Source organism: Sarcophilus harrisii, chromosome 1, assembly GCF_902635505.1.
Source record: "Sarcophilus harrisii chromosome 1, mSarHar1.11, whole genome shotgun sequence".
NCBI lineage: Eukaryota > Metazoa > Chordata > Mammalia > Dasyuromorphia > Dasyuridae > Sarcophilus > Sarcophilus harrisii.
In genome coordinates, this window is record NC_045426.1 from 556,017,466 (window position 1) to 556,040,690 (window position 23,225).

Sequence of the window (23,225 nt, forward strand, 5' to 3'; positions counted from 1 at the left end):
GGAGACATAAGACTAAAGGAGATTGAAGAACAAGGAAGAGAAAAACAGAAACAGAAGGGAGATAAGAGAATGCGGAGGAGAAAGAAAAGCAATACCTGTTGTTGCTTGATGGCAAAAGGAGCAACTCTGAGGTCTAAGAGCAGTAAAACAGCTTCTTATTGTTAGAGAACCTTGGGAATGACTTATCAGTCTCCTTTCCTACCCTCTTAAAGTGATACAGCTGGCATCTGTCAGTAAAAGGCTCCTTTTTCGGCTTTGTGGCGATAACCGTATCTCAGGCACCTTCCACACCAGAGCTGATGGGTTTGACACAGAGCTTTAAACACTTCATATTTTCCAAAATCCCAAAATCCCTAGATTAACTGCTCCACCTTGGAAAGTTAAATCTGAGTAATGAAAGTTAACTATTTTAGTTTTGGAAGGGAGATGACAAAGGAATGCCATTGTAAATGCATTATTCTGGTAGCCTCTGTGGCTCTCTGTGCCTGCCAGTCAGTAAATAATGTTTTAGTCTCTTCTATATCTTAGGCACAGCCCAAGCTAGTCCCTTGGAATACTAAGACAAAAAGTGAAAATCCTACTTGTAACAGGGTTAATTATCTAAAGTACAGCATCCACAGATTTCAAATTTTGTACATTATATTTTGTTAAAATGCTTGTGAACCTCTCAAATGCTCATGAATTAAATATCATCAGCTTACTTAATGGAAGACAAATTAAGTAGAATGACAAAATATATACTATTCTGTTGTTTAAATTGCTTTTTGTTGAGGATTAGTTAGAGTTTCAGATCTGGAATAAAAACTATATTTGTAGAGGTTTACAAAGCATTTTCCTCATAATAATTTCTGTAAATTAGCATATTGTTCTAATTTTACAAATCTGAGTCTCTGAAGTTACACGACATGACTAAGGTCTTCAAACTCGTAAGAATCAGCAGCACTGAGACCCAAATCTAGGTCTCCACTCCTAAAGTCAATTAAGTGCCATTTCCATTATCTTATAAGAAAGAGGTAGCTCTATAAAGAATTAAATATCACAAGTATCTGCTCCAGGGTATTGTTTTATTTTGTAAAATGAAATTTTATTACAATTAATTGCCATAGGCAAAATTAAATTTAAATTGTTTTAACTCAATCCATTATTAAATAAATCATTTTGACTTTTTTTTGATGTTTATGTCAGTGGCAAAGTTTACCTTAGTGATTAATCTTCATAGTCTGGGAGATAAATCTCCATATTTTTAAAATAATGAACATAAAAGGACTGATAATAGTTTAGAAGAACTAATATTTTCTTTTTTTTTTTTTAATAGCCTTTTCTTTTCCCCAATACATGCAAACATAGTTTTCAACATTCACCCTTGCAAAACCTCATGTGCCAAATTTTTCTCCCTCCATCCCTTTTATCCCCTTGGGCTTTTTTGACAGTTTTCTAGATAACCTAGTGCTCCCTCTGGCCAAAGAGGCTCAATACATTAATGTTGAACTTGCTACCTGGTATCGGCTTAGCTCATTGCAAGGCTCCTTAGCAGCAGGGATTACTTATAAAGTACAAGTCATGCCTGTAACAAAATTTAAAAGAAAAACTCTTACTAGTAAGAGTCCTAAAAATTTAATCTAAGGCTATTTACGGCTATTCATAAATCCAGAAAGCACAATTTTGTGCATGAAGGTTCCTATTCATAAATCTTATGGATATCAGATATGAAGAAAACTAAGATAATTGGTGAGCCAAATTTAATAGCTATTCCGTCACTGTCTATTAACTTTAAAGAATTCAAGTTTCATTTTTACTTGGGAAACATATTAGAATTTTTAACCCAGGGCTACCAGATGAAAAGCCATTTTGTCATTTAAGTTCTAAATACCTCTCAGATTGGCTAGGATGACAGGAAAAGATAATGCTGAATGTTGGAGGGGATGTGGGAAAACTGGACACTGATACATTGTTGGGAGAATTGTGAATACATCCAGTCATCTGGAGAGCAATTTGGAACTATGCCAAGTTATCAAATTGTGCATACCCTTTGATCCAGCAGTGTTACTACTGGGCTCATATCCCAAAGAGATACTAAAGAAGGGAAAGGGACCTGTATGTGCAAGAATGTTTGTGGCAGCCCTGTTAGTAGTGGTCAGAAACTGGAAACTAAGTGAATGCCCATCAATTGGAGAATGGCTGAAAATATTGTGGTATATGAATATCATGGAATATTATTGTTCTGTAAGAAATGACCAACAGGAGGATTTCAGAAAGGCCTGGAGAGACTTACATGAACTGATACTGAGTGAAATGAGCAGGACCAGATCATTATATACTTCAACAACAATACTATATGATGATCAATTCTGATGAACGTGGCCTTCTTCAACAATGAGATGAACCAAATTAGTTCCATTTGTTTAATAATGAATAGAATCAGCTACACCCAGCAAAAGAACTCTGGGAAATGAGTGTGAACCACTACAAAGCATTTCCAATCCCTCTGTTTTTGTCTGATTGCATTTTTTATTTCTTTCTCAGATTAATTTTACGTTATTTCAAAGTCCGATTCTTCTTGTGCAGCAAAATAACTGTATGGATATGTATACATACATTGTATTTAACATTTAACAAAAACAAAAACAAAAAAATTCTAAATATTTGACATTTGTGCCAATTTTTCACCTGAATTGTCAAAAGCTCAAAGAAATAATGAAATCTCGAGAAAATTTTGTTCTTTGACTCTTGTCAAGTCTCAAATTTCTTGGCTTAAGACTTTTGTTCTAACAAATGCTTTCTTATTTAGATCACGTTAAGCATTTTATGATAAATGTTCTAAGTGATCAAGAAGAAAAAAATTCTCCAACAAAGTCAGTAATGAGAAATTGGCAATCTCATCACAATGAGGAAATTAAAGTATATAATTAAGGTTTTTAGCAACCAACAAAGTCTGATATTAATGAATGTTTATTGATAAAAATAATAATTTGAGAATTACACAGACATTTTAATTACACACAATCCCAACAAAATGCAATTATAACAAAAATAAGTACATTATATTCCTTGGTCCCTCAAGTAGCTGAGAGAGTTGAAGTATCATCATTAGTTCTTATTATATAAACATCATTAATAAACACATATGCATAAATATTTCTATTTATCTTCCTGACTTTTACTCTGCTATTTTCTTCTTTTATGGCCATGATGCCTTTCTTCATCCCTGAAATAAAAAAAGATATTATAAGCTATTAAATATTTTAATGACAGTTTCAAAAAATTTAATAATTAAGAACAGATAGATCACTTAACATTCAAACTACAAATTTAGGTATAAGACACAATTAGTAAAAATCCAAGAATAAGCAATCATCAAAAGCAGACCAGAGAAAGGCAATATATTTCCATTTATTAACCAAAAAGGATCACAAAGTAAACATTCATTTCTGTGAATTAAGGATTAAACCTGAGCCTACAAATAATGTGGTATTCTTTGAATGGAATTAATCAGCGGTCATAGCACATAATAAAGAAACTTGAAATCCATGGCATGGATCATGATCATAGAATAAAATTAATGAATCTGAGGATTTAGATCTTTTTCCTGGCCCACCAAAGTGTAGCTCACGCTAATAAAAACCAAAAACAATAAACAAGAAACCAAGAAATGATCTAACATATCTATTTCTTTCTTTTATTTTTTTTTTTTGGGGGGGGAGCCCAAGGCATTAGGAGTTAAGTGACTTGCCCAGGGTCACACAACTGGTGTGTGCCAAGTGTCTGAGACCACATTTGAATTCAGGTCCTCATGACTCCAGTGCCAGTGCTCTATCCACTGTGCTACCTAGCTGCCCTCTTCCCCCATTTCTTTTAATATCACTGCCATGTCAGACTCAAAAACTGACATGCTCTCTGATTGCCCTCCTCACACATCATCCCTTTGATGGCCAATGCCATCACCTTGACCTCCACCATATGTTCAGAACATCCTTTCCCCTTCAGTTGTCAGCCCTTTATAACAATTGTAGGTATTTACCTCTCCACCACGTTAGACTCTAAGCCCCTTGACATCAAGGCCTGTGCCTCAGCTATCCTTAGCTGACAAGTACTAGCAGGCAGCTAGATGGCAGCTAGAACAGCTGGCCTGGAGTTGGGAGAACTGATTTCAAATCTGGCCTCAGACATTTACTAGCCATGTGATCTTGGGCAAGTCACTTAACCTGTTTGCCTCCATTTTTCATCTGTAAAATGAGCTGGGGAAGAGTCAGAAACAACTGAAAATGACTGAACAACAATAACAACACAGTAGTAGGGAAGAAAATAAGTATTTATTAAGGGCCTACTATGTGTCAAGCCAAGTGCTGTATAAATATTATCTCACAAACTTCATAACCACCCTGAGAACTAAGTGACATTATTCTCATTTTACAGCTGAGAAAACTGAAGCAGAAATCTGCCTAGAGTCACAGAGTTAGTAAGTGTGAGGGTGGACGTGAACTCGGGTGTCCCTGTCTGCAGGCCTAGAACTGCACCACCAGCTGCCAGCGGGGCAGCAGGTAAGCACTCCACTAACAGATAAGGTAGGGCTGACCTCGATGATAGTTTATAATAAGGTGCTTAAACTTACCTCTCTCTCTTTCTCCGTAAGTCCCTCTCTCTCTCCTTCTCCTTACTTCTTTTTCGTTTCCGTGGGCTCCGACTTCTATCTCTTCTGTGTCTTGAGTGGTCGGCATCTTTATGGCTTTCCCCAGACTGTCGTGAATCTACCGAAGCTGACCTTCTTTCCTCCTTTCTGGAAAGCAATATTAGCCAGTGAATCCTAAGTAGGCATCTTTCCTTTTCTCTTCTTTGTGCAAAAGAAAGCTATGCCACACCCATGGTACAATATTTTAAACAATGAAATCTCAAAGTAATACAATTTTCTCCACAGTGGAATTCAAAATCAAACAAGTGATTTCTTTCACCCCTCTTCTGAGAGGTTAGAATGGAAAGAAATCGATTATAAGGTAATTGCATTTACAAGACAATCCTATGGCACAACTAACAGGATTATTATATAGTAGCAGCCCAGGAAAAAGATCTCATCTTGAATAAAACCAAAAAGTATTTAAAAAAAAATAAATAAATAAATAAATTGTTTTAAATAGTTCTGAAAATTCTGGAATTATGGCAGACTTTATGAATTTAAAGAGAACAAGCTCAGAAAAGAACTTTTTGACAGTCCCAAAAAAGTGTTGCACATACCTTCCTGAAGATTTTGCTGAGTTAGAAGCATTTTCAGCATCATCCTCTGCTTGTTCCACTTCCTCCTGCCAATGACTGCTGAGCTCTGCCATGTGCACACTGATCACATCTCTAATCACCTGGGTAGAGGAAGAATATGGGAGAGTATTCATTGCAAATGAGAGGAGGTAGACAAAGGGATTTATATCTGATATGTAAAATATGGAACCATTCAGTCATTTCAGATGTTTTTATTCTGACTTCCTAAGTAAACTGGAAATTCTTTGAGAACAGGGACCATTTATGTTTCTTTCATACCCCATTTTTCTCTCTCAACCTCCTTTAACTAGTGTCCACAGTGATTCTGAAACTGTTTACAAATAGAGACAATTTCTATAGAGTGCATTCTTCTCCCTTTTGTGTAACTAAGTAAAATTTTAGAGAAGCTAAGAAGGCTCTTCAAAGTTAAGAAAAGAAGGTTAGGAAAGGGAAGAAAAAATGGGGAAAATAAATTCAGAACTGGAAATGTCTCACATAGGCTAGACAGCAAGGTCATATTCCTAGAATCAAAGAAAGCTAGCATATTAGAGAAAAAAAGATTAGATAATATATATACAACTGCAAGAGTTAAGAGAACAAGGATGAAGATTAAAAACCAGTTGAGAGAGAAATGGTGAATCATTAGAAGTAAACAGTAAAATGAAACAATTAACTGCTTGATGGGAAAAAAGTAATATTTTTGTGTAACCAGTATTCTGTTAAATATAATGGGAAATACATATGAAATTTTTAAATGCTACCCGACCTCAAAGGGATTATAATAGTTATTGAAAAAATACATTAAATAAGAAAGGATATATGATTGTTTGGTATGGACTAAAGCTACAATAAATAACACATGAATTAAAAATATTATTTATTAAGCATCTACTAGATACAAGGCATGAGAGATACAAAAAACATAAAAATAGCACAGTCCCTGTCCTTATGGAGACTATAATCAAATAGGGAAGGAAAGACACTCATTATAAGTTTTCCAAAGTGAAATATGTTAAGGGCAAAAGAGATAAGTCAAAATCAGAGTCAATTTTATACTGTATTTTACTTTATATAAACCAAAGACTTTATGCTGCCATTAAAATACAGAACAGTATGAAACTATTTTCATACTCTAATTTTTCTCTAAGTAATAAAATACTAAGAGTTCTTAACCTACACATCAGCTAAGTTCATAAAGGCACTTATGATCATCTACTAAGAACTATTTAAGGCTATAAAGTCCCTCTGTACTGTTTTACACATTCTGAAAACCCATTCCTTATCAAAGAATGAATTTTTTGAGTAAAAAAATACTACATGCTATTAAGTGTCTACCCCTGCTATACTTTTCACATTCCAAAATATCCCTGCAGCATCTTGGGGTTCCATGGAGATTTAAAAAATAGGAATTCAAAACAAACAAATCATTTTCTGGTCATCACTTACCTCAGTATAGGACTTTTTGGTAATATGAACATTCTTTGCTCTATAGGACTGACGTCGTCTTTTATAATCTCTCATTTCTGCCAGAATTTCAAGATGAGATTTTGGACCCTTCTGACTATCATCTAAAAATAAAACACAATGAGCATATCCTCAAAAATTGTTTTCTTAAAAACTCAGCATTCATAGTAAACCAAATAACATTTCAACTGTGGTGCACCCATTAAAAAAGTGAAAGATTCCGCCTTACATAAACAGGCCAAATAGCAATGAAAGTAGAAATAGAGTTCTTACATTAATAAAAAGAGGGATTCAAGCCTATTCAAAAGTCCCATGTAAACACATACATGGAATTTCACTGATTAGGAAGACGTAATTCACTTTTTTAAAGGAATTTTTAAATGACTATAATCTTAATACTATATCAAATAACAAATATTTAAACTACAGTATATATCTCAAACCTTGATTGACTTTAGCAGCCAGATCTACAAAAAGGTCACTGTCATTTTCAGTGATCTGTGATCTGGATCGCTGTTTCTTTGTCTCTTCAAGAACATAATCAAAGATAGCCTGACGATCAGCTTGGGTCAAATCACAGATGAAACGCTTGTGATTCTGAGGCACTTCAATAGGCACAGAAGAATAAATTCCTAGAGTAGAAACACAGTGACAAGAAAAATACATGAAACAATATAGAATAAACCGACATTAATACATAATATTACTAAAGTCAGAACACCAGGACAAATAATACTCATCATTGAGCAACTCCTGAATATTTAATACATGTAAATGCATGTATATATTGTCAATTGTCTTAAATGTTCTATATCCATAATAAAGGGTTTGCTTATTCACAATAGTAGCGAAGACTTCTACAGTGACAGACTTAGTAACTATAGCAAAAGGCTCATCAATAACTTAGGAAAATTCCTCAGGGTGATACTTTTGACATTGCTACTATGCAGTTTCAAAATGAGTCATGTTGGAAAATGTCTGCTTTGTCAAAATAAAACATATCAATCATACAAACTAGACAAACTAGAACTTAAGGAGCTTTGTGATTTGGGAAGAGAATGGTATATTCTGAGTATATTCTGAGATAGCTATCCCTGTGCAACTACATTAGTCTCTTCAGTTCTACAAAGATAAATTATTCAAATGAGGGGGAGAAAAATAGAAACTGCATTACAGAGATTGATGTAGATCCATAGGAAACTCACCAAACAACTCGGATTTTTAAATCATGAATAGAAGATGAAACCAAAGGCTTATAACAAAGAATAGGCTAGCATAGCAGTCTCATAAGAATTCAGTCAGGAGAACTAAAGTCAAGAATGAGATATTCATGGCAATTAATACTAAAGACAAAATGTTTCCTTTTCCACCTATGATGGGGTAAGTATTAGGATTGTAAAAGGGCTGTAACTGCTGTAGGAGGAGGGGGAAAGGAAGGACAGAATGACAGACAATGAAAAGAGGACTGAACTAATCAACTCATTTCATTTCTGATTTTGTTTTCTTTGGAATAGAAACAAAAATGGAACCAGGAAGTAGAAACCTAAGATAAGTGAGCAATTGTCAATGAACCACTATTTCTTGTCGAAGTACCATCTAGAGCACTCAAAGAATGGGAAGATATACTGGGCGAACCCCTCTGCTGATTTATTAACCATATTACAATCTGTACTTGGGAATGGTCCCCAAGGTTCTGTCCTCAGTACATTTCTCATACAGTGACCACAGCAGACTCTATGCAGAAGACTCACAGGTCTATATATACAGCTAATAGTGTGCCTACCTGTTAAACATCTCAAACTGGATATCTAACAGACATCTCAAAGTCAACATACCCAAAAGAAAACTTCCCCTAAAACGCATCCTTCTCTTCTAAATTACTTTATATTAATAGAAAGCACCACCTTTCTTCTAGTCTCCAAGATTTCCAATCTCATCAGCCTCAATGCCTCTTTCTCCCTCACCCCACAGACCCATCAATTGACATATCTTATCCTTTCTACTTCCATAATCTCTCTCAATTGTGTCTACTTTTTAATACATCTGCCACCTTAGTTCAGGCCCTCATCATTTCTCTCATTGGAAAAGTGCAAGTCTTCTGACAGATCTCTGTCTCAAGTCCACCCTTTCTCCAATCTGGCTTCCCCAACTGCCAAAGTGATTCCTTACTGACCCCATTATAGATCACTGTTCTTCTTCAGGGAATAACCAAACTGGCTATTCACTCTTTCTCACACATCACTCTACCTGCTGTTTCGCATTGGTCATACCTTATATGCAGAGAATGCAGGTCCCTTTCACTTAAGTTTCAAAGAATCCCTCACTTCCTTAAACATTCAGTTCAATCATCACCCTTTATATAAATCCTTTCCTCCCCCCCCTCCCTGATTGTGTGGTATTAATTTTATATCCGTTTGATAAAGACTTACATATACATGTCTCCTCTGATGGAATGGAAGTTCCCTGAGTGTTAGGAGCTCTTATGTTGTTTTTCTTTCTATTCTCAGCACTTAACCCTGTGCCTAGCATATGGAAGACATATACTCATCATGAATAGTAAGAGATGTGGCAGGATTTAGATTAGTGAAAATGTCCCAGTTTTCAAAAAGGGAAGAGGTAAGAATCTGTATTCTGTAAGTCATTAAGCCTTACTTCTATTCCTGGCAAAATTCTGAAACACATTATCATAGGATGGTATATAGTGAGCACTAAGAGAAACAGCAATGACTAAATATCTACCATGAGATAAAATCCAGTCAGATTAGACTAATTTTATGTACTCTCTTAACAAGGTAACTAGACTAGTAGCACTAAAAACAGATTAATTTTAGCAAAGCTTCTTTGTTGTTAACAATCAGATCCAAAACAGCACTTCCCTTTGTTGGATTTTTCACCTTTTAAGAATTTAATTACCCTTAAAGCAAAGTGAAAAACCATTAGTTGCTCTGCTTTGTGCATTAACAGAACTCTAGTAGATGCATGTATAATTAAAGTCCCCTGCTACTACTATATCACAAATGACCATGCTTCAGGTTTATAATCACGTAGATTATAAACCTGAAGCATGGTCATTTATGGTTTGTGATTTTCTTCATGAATATAATATAATATATATTCATATAATATCCTAACAGTATCACTTCTAGCTCTATTGATCTTCACTTACATGTTCTTCACCAAGTTTTCCTTCTCTCATTCTTAGATTTACTCATGAGTACTTCTTTACAATCTACTTAAAGTGCTATATAAGTGCTAACTATTACTTTTTTATTAATTCATGCTACCTCTTCCTTCTCCCACTCAACCTACCAGCAAAAAACATCTCCTAACTCCATTTGCATATCTTACTTCTTATGAATAGAGAATACCCTTCCAGAGTTACATTCTAGCCATCAGTTTCATCCCATCAAGCCTCTGGCAGAGATACAGATGACACCTTATGTTAGAATTTCTAATGTACTTTGTTACTTATTCTTGCACACAGAAATAAAGCCACTAATTTAATTGCTCATTCAGATATTTTAGTTCTGAACACAAAATTCTACACTGGGATTTTTAAAAAATCAACTTTACAAATAATGGATGGGAGGATATGGCTAAACAACATTTCCTGTGGAAAAAAAATCGTGTGTTAGTGAACAGCAAACTCAATGAGTCAACAATGTAACATGGCAACTAAAAAAGTGAATAGCAGCTTAGGCTGCAATACTGAGACAGACACTTGCAGAACAAGGGAAGATAATTATTCTGCTATACTCTGCTCTGATGTTCAATTCTGTGAACCAAATTTTAGGAAAGAAAGAATATCAAGAAGAATAACCAGGGTGATGAGAGAATTAAGAGAACATGCCACTGGAGGATCAATTAAATAAACTGGGGGTGTTTAGCTAAAAGAAGACATTTAGGAAAAATGTGATAACTGTATTCATGTATTTGAAGGGCATTTGAAGGGCCATAGGACTTACTGTGCTACTCTCAGAGGGCAAAACGAAGCACAATGGGTAAACATCGCAGAAACATTTGTTTAGGCCTGATATAAATAAAAATTTTCTAACAATTATTATTGTTTAAAAATGAAACAGGCCTCTTTAGAAGGCAGTAAGTTCCTCCTCACTAGAGATACTGAAGTACAGACTATTGGTAAACAATAAAGATGGGACCCTTGGTCAGGTAAGAGTTACTAAAGGAGTATTCAGAATCTTTGATATGTAACTCAGCATAGAACTACATGAAATACATAATTTTCTGTATACAATTATTCAGCTTACTTTTAGAGATTCCAGAATTTTTTAGGCCAAAAATAAACCAACAAAAGTTATATCAAATTCTTCTTATATTAGTTACCATGTGGCATCCTCAAAAAAGTCAATACCAAATTAATTTAAAACCAGCTAACAACACTAGCAACTTTCCAAACCAATTCATTAATGGAAAAAAAATGAATAAGCACAGTACCTTGCAGTGACAAATTAACAAGTGAACAGAAGTATTTGGGAATTCGAGTCTCTCAAGATAATTATATGATTATAGAAAAAGTAATAGTTACATTCTTTCTGTACTTCATTTACAAATACAAATAAGTTTCCAAACTGCATTGGTTATGATACAATATAGACCAAGTGTTCCTAAAGAATTATTTTAATAATTGCTGGGTTAACCCAAAGGAATAACTCAAGTTGATTTTATCTTAATGTCCTAATTTACAATATAATGCCAAGTCACTGGTTCTTCTTATCTTTTTTAGGTAAGAAGCAATTCCAGTGATATCCTAGACAAGAAGTACAAGTGAAAAGAACTCTTAAAAAGAATATTCCGGGGCAGCTAGATGGCTTAGTGAATAGAGCACCAGCCCTGAAGTCGGGAGGAGCTAAGTTCAATCTAGTCTCAGACACTTAACACTTCCTAGTTATGTGATCCTGGGCAAGTCACCTCACACAAAAAAATATCTGAAGAACTAATCAACCTAGAATGACAGATGATTGTTCACAAGTCTATAGACAAATTAAAAACAGTTATTTGAAAAATAATTCCTTAATTTGGCCTTTGCACTAGTACCCTAACCATTTCTACTATTAAAGGATTTGATTTAGTAGGTGTTCTCTATTTTAAGTCAATAAACTATAGTATACTACTAGTAGTCACAAAAAAAAAAAATGCTTTTGTCTAAGCACTATTAAAGTATCATTTCTATAACATATATAAAATTTTTAAATGAGTCAACTATGTCTAATACCTAACACTTAGGGTAAAGGCAATGAAAATTTGGGGAAAATCACACAAATATTAGAAAAATGTAACTCTACAATCAGTTTTGTCCATATTTTCACTATTCTTAAAAACAGAAACACAATTTTACTCTTCAGTGTGGCTGGGAAGAGGGGAAGGGAGGGACAACACACTTCCCTTTAATTTCTTTCATATCAAATTACTAAAGCAGGGTGGGAGAAAGAATATTAATATTTCTTTTCCTCTGAATTAAACAAAAGAAAATCAAGTTAAATAAACAATTTCTGCAGTCCATCAAAATAAAGTTTAGTAACATTTGACACTTTTGAAAGGATATCTGCAAAAAGGATACTGCAAATCTTTTAATAGGGAGTACAATGATGTTCCTAATTCCTCCTTATACTCACCCCAAATACTGAAAGAGAAGAAGGGGGAAAAATTATTAACCGTAAACCGCATTTAATTCAAAAGAATGTATTATATATAAATACATCACATTTCTGAAAAACAAACAATATGAAATGCTGCTACCAAAAGACCTAACATAGATTAATAATGTTTGCATTGAAACATCACAGTATATAGAATATTACACCTAAATTTTCTATATAGGTGGCTTCTGCCTCCTCTCCAATTTCCTTTACTAACTTACAGTTGGCATTCAATGCTGAAGCTTCTTTTACAAATTATGGCACATTTAACTATCCTATAAAGTTTAACAATTAAAACACAGTATGATATATTAGAAATAGATAAGGATCAGAAGACAAATATTTGGTACTAAAAGGAACTTTGGAGATCATCTAATCCAACCCTCCCTATTTTCCAGATGAGGAAGAGAAGCCCTAAGCAACATATACAAAGTCACAGAAATAGCAATTGGTAAGACTTAAATGCAAACCCACTGACTCTAAAGGAAAATTCTTTCCATTATATTATACATTGTACTAATTTCAACCTTTAATATTTGGTTTCAGCAGTTTATCATTTATAATATGGGGATAAAACTAAACTTGTCCTTTTCAAAGGGTTGTGAGGGCCAAATGAAAATGTGAATAAAACCATTTAGAAATACTATAAAACTTCATATGACTGTACGGTGAGAATATGATTATTATTATATGTGTCAAGTATAATAATGCTGTTAGAAATATAGACTTATAGATCTAGGGGAAGCTCAAAATTTTCTTCTAACCTTCTCATAGCATAAGTAGAAAAACTAAGACATAAAATTAATTTTACTATCTTCTGTTACTTATATATACTTTTACACAGAATGCTTTGTTTAAAGCCTTAATGTCTAATAAATAATGTGAAACATGAATAGTACCAATATATATTTACAGTGTATGTCTATAAATTTGTGTAGATGGTTACCAGAATTCCATGAATTTTAAGTTAACTATGACTGAATTATTTCAGTTGGGTTAGAGCAACACCTAGAGGTGAAGAATCATGCTTCATTAATTTCTCCAAGGCAGCTTGCTTTTTCAAAGAACAAAGCCCTAGATATAGATTGCAGGCTGAGAGTAAGAAAAACTTGGTCCTATTAATTAGGGATCAGCTCAGCCATTAACTAATGATGTGACCTAAAACAAATTATTTAAGTACTTGATGCTTTCATTTCCTCATCTATTAAACAAGTGTATCTTCTCTCCTACATACTTCTCAAATTTTATGAAAGATTCTCTGATACTACTACATAGTATTAGCTTGAAGTACTTCCTATGTTCTATGTTCTTTACATGTCTTTATTAAAGGGGCTTCTATCAAGTTAAGATAGATCTTCCTATGCATAATTAAAATATTCTTTCTCATAAAAACCCAAAAATCTAATTTTTACTGATCTTTCATGATGTTATGAAATAAGGTTCTAAAATTATCATGTTTAAAGTCTGCAAAGTAATTTAAAATATCATATTATTTGAACCTCAAAAAAAAAACCCTTTGAGACAAGTTCAACAGGTATTATCCCCATTTTCCAGATGACAAAACTGAAACTCAGAAAGCTTGAATGAAGTGAGGATGGTTACATAGCTACTTCAGTATCAGAGTGGGATATCACTCCATTCTCTTGATTCTACGTTTGCCACTCCCTTTTACTTAACGGTGCTTTTCCTAGTACTACTACTACTGCATTTGAAGTTCTACATCTTATTACTTAGATGATTTCAGGCAAATGCTTTAATTTCTCTGGCCCTTATTTTCCTCATCTATAAAATGAGGCGGTTAATTATCTTTAGTCCCTCCATGAATATCCTATAAGAAAAGTTATAAAAAATGCTTTAAAAAGATATTTCTGTATCTTAAAGATAACTGTACATAACCTTTCATGACAAAAATCAAACATGAGAATTAATTTTTAGTTAACTAATTCAAAGTTAAGGTAAAATTAATTTTTTAAAACTTCTTTATCTTCAACCCAATAAATTAAAATGTTGACAAATGTTTAACAGCTCAAGAGAAGCTAATTTTGATATCAACATAGATTATTGCCCCACTAACAATTCCCTAACAATGAGATGATTGTAGCCATTGCCAATGGTCAGGAATGCTCCTTATACTTCCATAAGAGATCTCTTTAATACCTTCCTTTAAACAAATTAAGAAACTTGTTAACTAATTTGTTCCCATGTCTGCTTCTACGTGAACATCTTTTCCCTTAGTCAAAATTAAAGAAATTTTTTTCTAGTTTTTGCTGTCCACTTAACAAATATTAATATTGAATGTCCATAAGGACCAACTTCTGGAAGGCCAACTGCCATGACTCATCAAAGTAATGACTCGTCAGATAATAAGGGAGTTGAGGAAAGCTAGTAACCTGTACCAGAAAAGTCATTCTATGGGATCATTCATGGGAGTTATATATGCTCTGCAAAAGAGCTGAGAGCTAGAGGCATCCTGAAGGAAACAGAAATTTAGTGGCCCAAAATGGAGTATGAGTGTTGAAACAAGAAGAGACAAAGAATATGCTTATCAGATAAAACTGATATGGGATAGACAGGTCTTAAGGAGAGAAAGGCTAGCTTAGAATCACAGATGAAAAAGCCAAGTATCACCAAGGGACAGCACCATAGAGACTATGATTCAGATAAAATGAGGATAGAAAGAGGCCAGGGGCCTAGAAACTTTTAGGAAAGGGAAAGAAAGATGGCCTAAAGTACAAAGGAAAACAAATCTTTTAAAAGTTAGACAATAATAAATAGTGCTTTTCTCATCCAGGAAGGCAGGCACCAGGCAGAACAGAGCTTTGAAAGACTAGAACAACTGTAACACTGAAAGTGAAATCTGGTACCAAAGACCTGGAACACCCACTTTGGGAAAAAAAACTAGAATACAAGCTCTAATTGGGACTATGAATCTCATCAAATCTAATAGGACTAACTTCAAGATAAGTCAGTTTAGAGAACTGAACATCTTTACTTGGCCTTCTACCGGTGGGGGTTAGTGAGCAAGGGTTGCAGGTGTTGGCACGTTATATGTAAGAACAGCTACATGGGACAAGGGAGAACATGCTAGACCTGGAGTCAGAAAAGTTTGTCTTCTGACTTCAAATCACACAATTACTAGCAAGTCATATAATCCTGTCTGCCTCAGTTTCCTCATCTGTCAAATAAGCTGGAGAAGAAAATGGCAAACCACTATAGTATCTTTGCCAAAAAAAATCCTAAATGGGATCATGAAAAATCAGACACTAGGGGAAAAAATAACTAAGACATGGCCCCTGACCTTACAGAGCTTATAATGCAAGGAACATAAACATATATACAAATATGCAATAGTGTAATGCAGAATGGAATGAGATAGGAACATAGAGACATACAAGGAGGAAGAAAAGAAACAGAATCAGGGAAGGCTTCAAGGAGAAGATGGCATTTGAAATGGACCACTATCTGTTCTGATTTAGTACATTCCCAGATACAAGGTATATTATTGACAGCAACAAACCAAATGACCTCTGGTATTCTAGGAGAGCCTTGACCTTTTCTTGTCTTAAAGGAATACTTCTGCTATTCACCAAAAATGAAATTCAATACAATGCAAATTTATCCTGGACCTCATCCAAGACTTACTTCATAATGTGCCAAAAAGAACCTATTTACAAGGCAGTCTCATGTAGAAAGTGGTTCATCTACCTCAAAAATAAAGCAAAAACTCAACTTTTTATCTTCTCCAAAGTTTCAAAAAGTGTTTATGAAATTTGATTTACATAAATAAATAAAATAAAGAGTTCAACGAACTCTTTGGGTAGTATTTGGGAGAGGTTCTGCTTTACTAAGATGGTCATAGATCCAAAATGAAGCAGAAACCAAGATTATCATTTCAGAAACTGAAAACGTATACTCTGTTCTCCTCATATTCTTTCCACATGATTTATCCTGAAGAAAATTTTGGTTACATATACAAAAAATAACTTGTTGCCCTCGTGGTAAAATGAGACAAGTAAAAGCTTTAATGACAATATTTCATCTGTCAATAGTTTTCTTAATTAACCCATGTATGACACTTACTTTGACTATAAACATCACCATCTCTTCCACTTGAAGTCCTAGCTTGTTTAAGTATCTGGAACTGTAAATTTTTATCTGCAAAAAAAAAAAGGCATAAAGGATTTGTCAAAAAGGCTTAATCATCTTAATGCTGAGACTGAAAAATTATGAAATACAGTTCAGCTTCCTTATGCTAAAAATTCAAATTCACAATCACACGGGAATTTAAAAAAAAAAAAAAAGAAATACTCATTTTAGCATAGTTCCATTTTAGAAGTCTTCCTCATTACCTACTTCTACCATTTATCAAGACTTATATTTTAGAGGTCAAAGGCAAAAATTCTCTTTCTAAAGCCTATCCAATCAGAATGGTGACACCAATCATGTCAGTGACCAAGTGCTTAGAAAACCATTTAAAGAACCATCATACATGCAGCAAGAGTAGCTGTACGTCTCAGGAAAATTTGTGAACATGAGCTAATGATTTTTGTTACCCTAATCATATCCTCAAGTAGTGCTATGGTTCTATTTTCCTCAGGAAGTATAAATATAATTTCCCAAGCATACAAAGCATCTGTGAAAGCATCTGACACAAATAAATATGAACCTATTTTCTAACCCATGGACTAAAGAATCAGGTACATCATTCATTCATTTCATTTTCCCATAAGAATTTTTTTTTTTCTATTTGCTAGTATATTTAGAACTAGAGTGTGTTCTATTATGGAATAAATGGAAATTACAGAATTTTTACTTCAAAAATAAATTGACTTTTATTTCAAAAACAAACTGATGACTTAATACCTACCCAGGTGAACTACAGGTATCTTTGCATTCCCATAGAAAAAAGCAGAATCATACATTTCAGCCTAAACATTAAAAAAAAAAAAAAAAACACTTTAAAAAAAATTTTTTTTGAGTATCAGAAACTTTAACATTAAGGTTTTTATAAAGATGCAAATGTTAGTTTGGTGTGATTAAATTATCTTTCTATAATAATCTGAGAACCAGGCAAGTGTTAATATTATCATCCTATTAAAAAAAAAAGGAAAGTGCTACTAATTGCAAAATTATTTTTGAAAGAGTAATATACAAATTGAGCATTAGACGAAAGAAGAAAAGCTTAACCAAAAAACCCCACACTTTTTATTTAAAGTCTCAAAGTAAAGTTATTATTTATTTTTGCAACAATACTTTATATAGAATCTTAGCTATAGCTAAATATTTTTGCAACAATAATTTCATTTTTTTTCACAAATAAAGTATTTGGAATTTCACACTTCACAAAAATATAAAAAAGTACCTCTTCTTCTTTTGTATAATCCAGTTTCCTGAGCCTACAAGATGCCATGTGCCTCACCAAAGATGACTTTGGCATGTGATGATTAGAATCATATGGGCATACCACAGTTTCGATCTGCAAAGAAAATAATCATAATTATAAAATTTAGAGATGAAAGTTAAGCAACTTATCCCAGAGCATGCAGTTAGTTAATGCAAAAACTCAAGACTAGAATGGAAGTTTTCTGATTTCTAGCATTGTCTACTATACCATGCTACTTTTCTTGAACAATAAATCAAATTTATTTTAAAAATTATAAAATTTATCAAATTATCAAAATTATCAACTTTTATCTTCAGATTAATATAAAGCATCACATGACATGAATAGGTCACTGGGACTCACCATGATTCAATGGAAATTTCTACATCAAGAAGTCAAAAGTGGCTGAAATGCACTCTGATACAGTGAGAAAAGTCCTTTATATAGTATAAAGTATAGTAAAGTATAAGATCTATAAAGTATTAAAAACTGCATGTTTAGCTTGATTAAAAAGATGAAAAAATGAATCTAAATCATTTTAAATAAGACTAGGAAGGTGATTTAAAGGAAACCTAGCAAGTCAATTATCATGAATTCCAAAAATATCGAACTTTTTTTAAAACACTAAGAGTAGGTTCTTCAAATCTTTACCAGAAATAATAGCTCACACTTACTCATGTTAACAAAATTTATAAAGCAGCCTCTCCACAACGCTAAGAAATAGGTATTTCAAATAGTCTTATTTCCATTTCACAGATGAAGGAACCAAAGTTCAGAAGGGGTTAACTGACTTGGTCAACATTCAACTCAATTCTGTTGGAGGGGATGTGGGAAAACTGGGACATTGATGCATTGTTGGTGGAGCTGTGAACGAATCCAACCATTTTGGAGAGTAGTTTGGAACTATGCTCAAAAAGTTATCAAACTGTGCATACCCTTTGATCCAGCAGTGTTAGTACTGGGCTTATATCCCAAAGAGATCATAAAGAAGGGAAAGGGACCTGTATGTGCACGAATGTCTGTGGCAGCCCTTTTTGTAGTGGCTAAAAACTGGAAACTGAATGGATGTCCATCAGTTGGAGAATGGCTGAATAAATTGTGGTATATGAATATTATGGAATATTACTGTTCTGTAAGAAATGACCAACAGGATGGTTTCAGAAAGGCCTGGAGAGACTTACACGAACTGATGCTGAGTGAAATGAGCAGGACCAGGAGATCATTATATACTTCAACAACAATACTAGATGATGACCAGTTCTGATGGATCAGGCCATCCTCAGCAACGAGATCAACCAAATCATTTCTAATGGAGCAGTAATGAACTGAACTAGCTATGCCCAGAAAAAGAACTCTGGGAGATGACTAAAAACCATTACATTGAATTCCCAATCCCTATATTTATGCCCACCTGCATTTTTGATTTCCTTCACAAGCTAATTGTACAATATTTCAGAGTCTGATTCTTTTTGTACAGCAAAATAACGTTTTGGTCATGTATACTCATTGTGTATCTAATTTATATTTTAATGTATTTAACATCTAATGGTCATCCTGCCATCTAGGGGAGGGGGTGGGGGGAGGTAAGAGGTGAAAAATTCGAACAAGAGGTTTGGCAATTGTTAACGCTGTAAAGTTACCCATGCATATATCCTGTAAATAAAAGGCTATTAAATAAAATAAAAAAAAAAATTCAACTCAATTCAATAAACATTTAAATTCCTCCTATGTTAAGTGCTGGGAAGAGGCAAATGACAAGTTCCTCCCCTCAAATATCTTACAATCAACAAAGAAATAGATACAAAGCAGGTTATATACGGGATAAATCTGTTGACATTCAGTTGTGTTTGATTTCATGATCCCATTTTGGGAGTTTTTTGGTAAATATATTGAAGTAGTTTTTCATTTCCTTCTCCAGCTCATTTGACTGATGAGGAAACTGAGGCAAAAAGGATAAAGTGCCTTATTCAAATAGGGTCACACAATTAGTATCTAAAGCCAGATTTAAACTAAGGAAGATGAGTTTTCCTCTGACTCCAGGTACAATCTAGCTGCCACACACCCCTTCCTATTCTCTATAAATAGAAGAGAAAAGCAGGGGAAAGGCATTGGAATTAAGGGAAGAGAAGGTGGATTTCAGTTAAGCCAGCCAGGGAGATGAATAGTCAAAGTGGAAGAGGGAGAATGTGAGGAAAAAAATGACCCAGAATTGAAAAATTGAGCGTCTTGTTTGTGGCCCGGAGAGGCCACTGTTCCTAACGGGGTATGAGGGAACGCCAAACAGAGCATTTTGTTCTTGTTCCTGAAGTTGACAGGGAGCCGCTGGATCTCACTGAGTTGCTGATAATATGGTGGGCGAACCAAATTTCACTTTGGTGGCTGAATGGAATCTCTGAATTCAAACGCTGGTCTCTTTCAGACCCCCCAAGTCAGTGCAAAAGGTGAAATTAAACGATTTTGCGCAAACAGGCTGGTGACATTAGCGCTCTTTTGTGAATGTTCCTATACAGTAATTGCATCTTGAGAAATCGAACCGAGACGGCAAAAAAGAAGCCCGGCCTTGGACATTTCCTCTTGTTCCCCATTTCCTACTCGTTTCGTTTTCTTGACCCTATAACTCCTGCCACAAATGCCAAGGAACGAATCTAACTAACTCACTGAGTGACAACCTTGTGATCCAATAGATCACAAGGAAGCTGAGCCCCGCGTTCCGATCCGGCCTTTGGGCGTTTACTGGCGGTGCGAACTTAACCTCAGCCTCCGTTTCCTCAGATATAAAAAGGTTACTAACAGGCCCGATGGCCCCGGGTTTTGGAGGATAAAATAAGACGCCCGTGAAACACGCATTTAGTAAACTTCAAAACTCTTTTAAAATGTTGGCTACCTCCCTAGGCCAGGACGGAAGGGGGCAGCGCGAGCTTTGAGGGTCACTCCCGAGAAGTAGAAACACTAAAACCCGACTAAAAGCCCGGATTTCCCAGGGCCCACCGGGCGAAACAACCGAGTCCCACTCCCCTATCCCCATTGGCTCTTCCGGTCGCGCGATAAGAGCGGCGCTCACCACCGAAGGACAGGGGGGACACGTAACTTATTAATTTCATTCCGGGATTTAGTAAGCGCCACCAACGCTTTAAGCACTAGAAATACTAAAGACAAACTCTCTCTGTTCTCTCTGCTTTTACATTTTAAATATTTACTACAGAGAGACAGACCAGGTAATGCAACAGGAAGTCTCCACCCCCCACCCCCGGAAAGCCAATGGAAGCCCCCGGCAGGCCCCACCCGCGGACCGGCGCCTTAACCTGCTCCAATTCCTCGCAGTCTCGTTCCCCGGGATCCAGCTCGGCGAGACTCCAACCGAGAGAAGCCGTCACTTCCTCCAGCGTCTTGTAGCAGGTCTCCACAAAGTCGCTCAGCTCCTGCTGGAGGTGCTGCCGGTCATCCAGCGGCGGGGCAGCCTCCATCGCAGCGCTGGGGGAAGAGTCAGCCGCCTGCGGGCGCGCAAGGACGGCTGGGACGGCAGGAGAGGGCGGAGAGAGCCGTGCGTCCCACGTGACTGGGAGAGCCAATGAGCAAGAGGCGGGGAGTTCTTTAAGGGAAAGTGCCCGGCTAGAAATAAATCTGTGTTTTAGCCTCGCCCAGGGACGGCTTGATATAGTGCTTTCCCTACTGCAAGCGCAGAGTCAATTGGGTTATTAATTTATTCAACTCAGGAGTTAAGTAAAATTCTCAGCTCAACTGAGAGAAAACAATCTCACTGAAAAGTTCCACTAAGCGGGCTGTGGGGATGTACGCAGTGAGATTCAGAAACACGGTGGGGCGTGTGGATGGGGCAGCTAACTAACAGTTAGTCATTCTAAAGATCTCATCTGCTTCCCCAAACTGCTCTCGTCTCCAAAGTCTCATGGGTTCCAATGCCTCTCGGTCCAAATCGCACCGTCCTCTTACTTAATGAAAACGCACTGAAATCGTTGTCAACGAGCACCGCGTGACTGACTGAAAAGGCACTGAAATCATTGTCAACAAGCACTGTGACTGACTGAAAACGCACTGAAATCGTTGTCAACGAGCACCGCGTGACTGACTGAAAACGCACTGAAATCGTTGTCAACGAGCACCGCGTGACTGACTGAAAACGCACTGAAATCGTTGTCAACGAGCACTGTGACTGACTGAAAACGCACTGAAATCGTTGTCAAACGAGCACCGCGTGACTGACTGAAATCGTTGTCAACGAGCACCCCGTGACTGACTGAAAACGCACTGAAATCGTTGTCAAACGAGCACCGCGTGACTGACTGAAAACGCACTGAAATCGTTGTCAACGAGCACCGCGTGACTGACTGAAAACGCACTGAAATCGTTGTCAACGAGCACCGCGTGACTGAAAACGCACTGAAATCGTTGTCAATGAGCACCGCGTGACTGAAAACGCACTGAAATCGTTGTCAACGAGCACCACGTGACTGACTGAAAACGCACTGAAATCGTTGTCAACGAGCACCACGTGACTGACTGAAAACGCACTGAAATCGTTGTCAACGAGCACCACGTGACTGACTGAAAACGCACTGAAATCCTTGTCAACGAGCACTGTGTGATGAGCCCCTAAGTGCTAAGATACAAAAAAAGGGATGAGGAGAATGTAGAAGTCAAAAAACAACCCGTTCTCTTTGCTAATATTTTATTTAAAATAATATTCCTTAGGGAGATTGATCTGTAATTTTCTTTTTCTATTTTGTCTCTTTCTGGTTTAGGTATCAGTGCCATATTTGTGTCATAGGAATTTAGCAGGACTCCTTCTTTACCTATTTTTCCAATTGCTTTACATAGTATTGGAATAAATCGTTCTTTAAATATTTTGTAAAATTCACTTGTGAATCCATCTGACCCTGGAGATTTTCTTCTTAGGGAGTTTATTAGTGGCTTGTTCAAGTTCTTTTTCTAAAATGGGACTCTTTAAATTAGTTCCTCTTCTGAGCAATTTACATTTTTGTAAATATCCATTTTGGTTAGATTGTCAGACTTGCTGCCACACATTTGGGCAAAATAGCTCCTAATTATTGCTTTAACTTCTTTGTCATGTGGTGGTAAGTTCACCCTTTTCATTTTTGATGCTGGTGATTTGGTTTTTCACACTGTTTTCAAGAAGTTTACTTATCTAATGCTATCCTTCAGGAGACTTTCCAACTCTGCCTAGAAATATAGTTGGACTACATGCCAGAATTCTACTTGGAAAGAGGTTCTGACCTGTAGAGTTTCCCTGCAAAATCAGAAAAATCTTTCTTTCCCATCAGTTTCCAACACGCATTTTATACTTCTTGTTGTTTGGCCTTATTGTTCTAGTTTGATCAATGATAACAGTCTTGACTTGTCCATGAATTGGATTTATGTGAGGTAGAATTTTGTAAAGTCATCAGCCTTCCTGAGTCATCAAAGTGCAGTGGCAGCCTTGGTCTTTGATGCCTGATCAAGCT

The 23,225-nt window shown here is 35.7% G+C and overlaps 1 protein-coding gene across 2 annotated transcripts; it reads right to left on the reverse strand.

The window, feature by feature from the left end:
* Window positions 1-2,931: 2,931 nt before the first annotated feature.
* SNRNP48 (small nuclear ribonucleoprotein U11/U12 subunit 48) lies at window positions 2,932-21,289 on the reverse strand. Of its 2 annotated transcripts, none has more exons than XM_012541656.3 (9): window positions 21,051-21,289; window positions 17,728-17,841; window positions 17,233-17,293; window positions 16,446-16,520; window positions 7,152-7,340; window positions 6,691-6,812; window positions 5,227-5,345; window positions 4,610-4,774; window positions 2,932-3,205 (listed from the first exon to the last, which is right to left on the reverse strand). In XM_012541656.3, exons 1-9 carry the CDS (start codon window positions 21,210-21,212, stop codon window positions 3,166-3,168), a joined length of 1,047 nt encoding a protein of 348 aa, XP_012397110.1. In that variant the 5' UTR covers window positions 21,213-21,289; the 3' UTR covers window positions 2,932-3,165. The 2 variants fall into 2 exon arrangements, with proteins under 2 accessions (XP_012397110.1, XP_031802739.1); XM_031946879.1 differs by lacking the exon at window positions 21,051-21,289 and adding an exon at window positions 20,633-20,973.
* Between the last annotated feature and the right edge of the window lie 1,936 nt (window positions 21,290-23,225).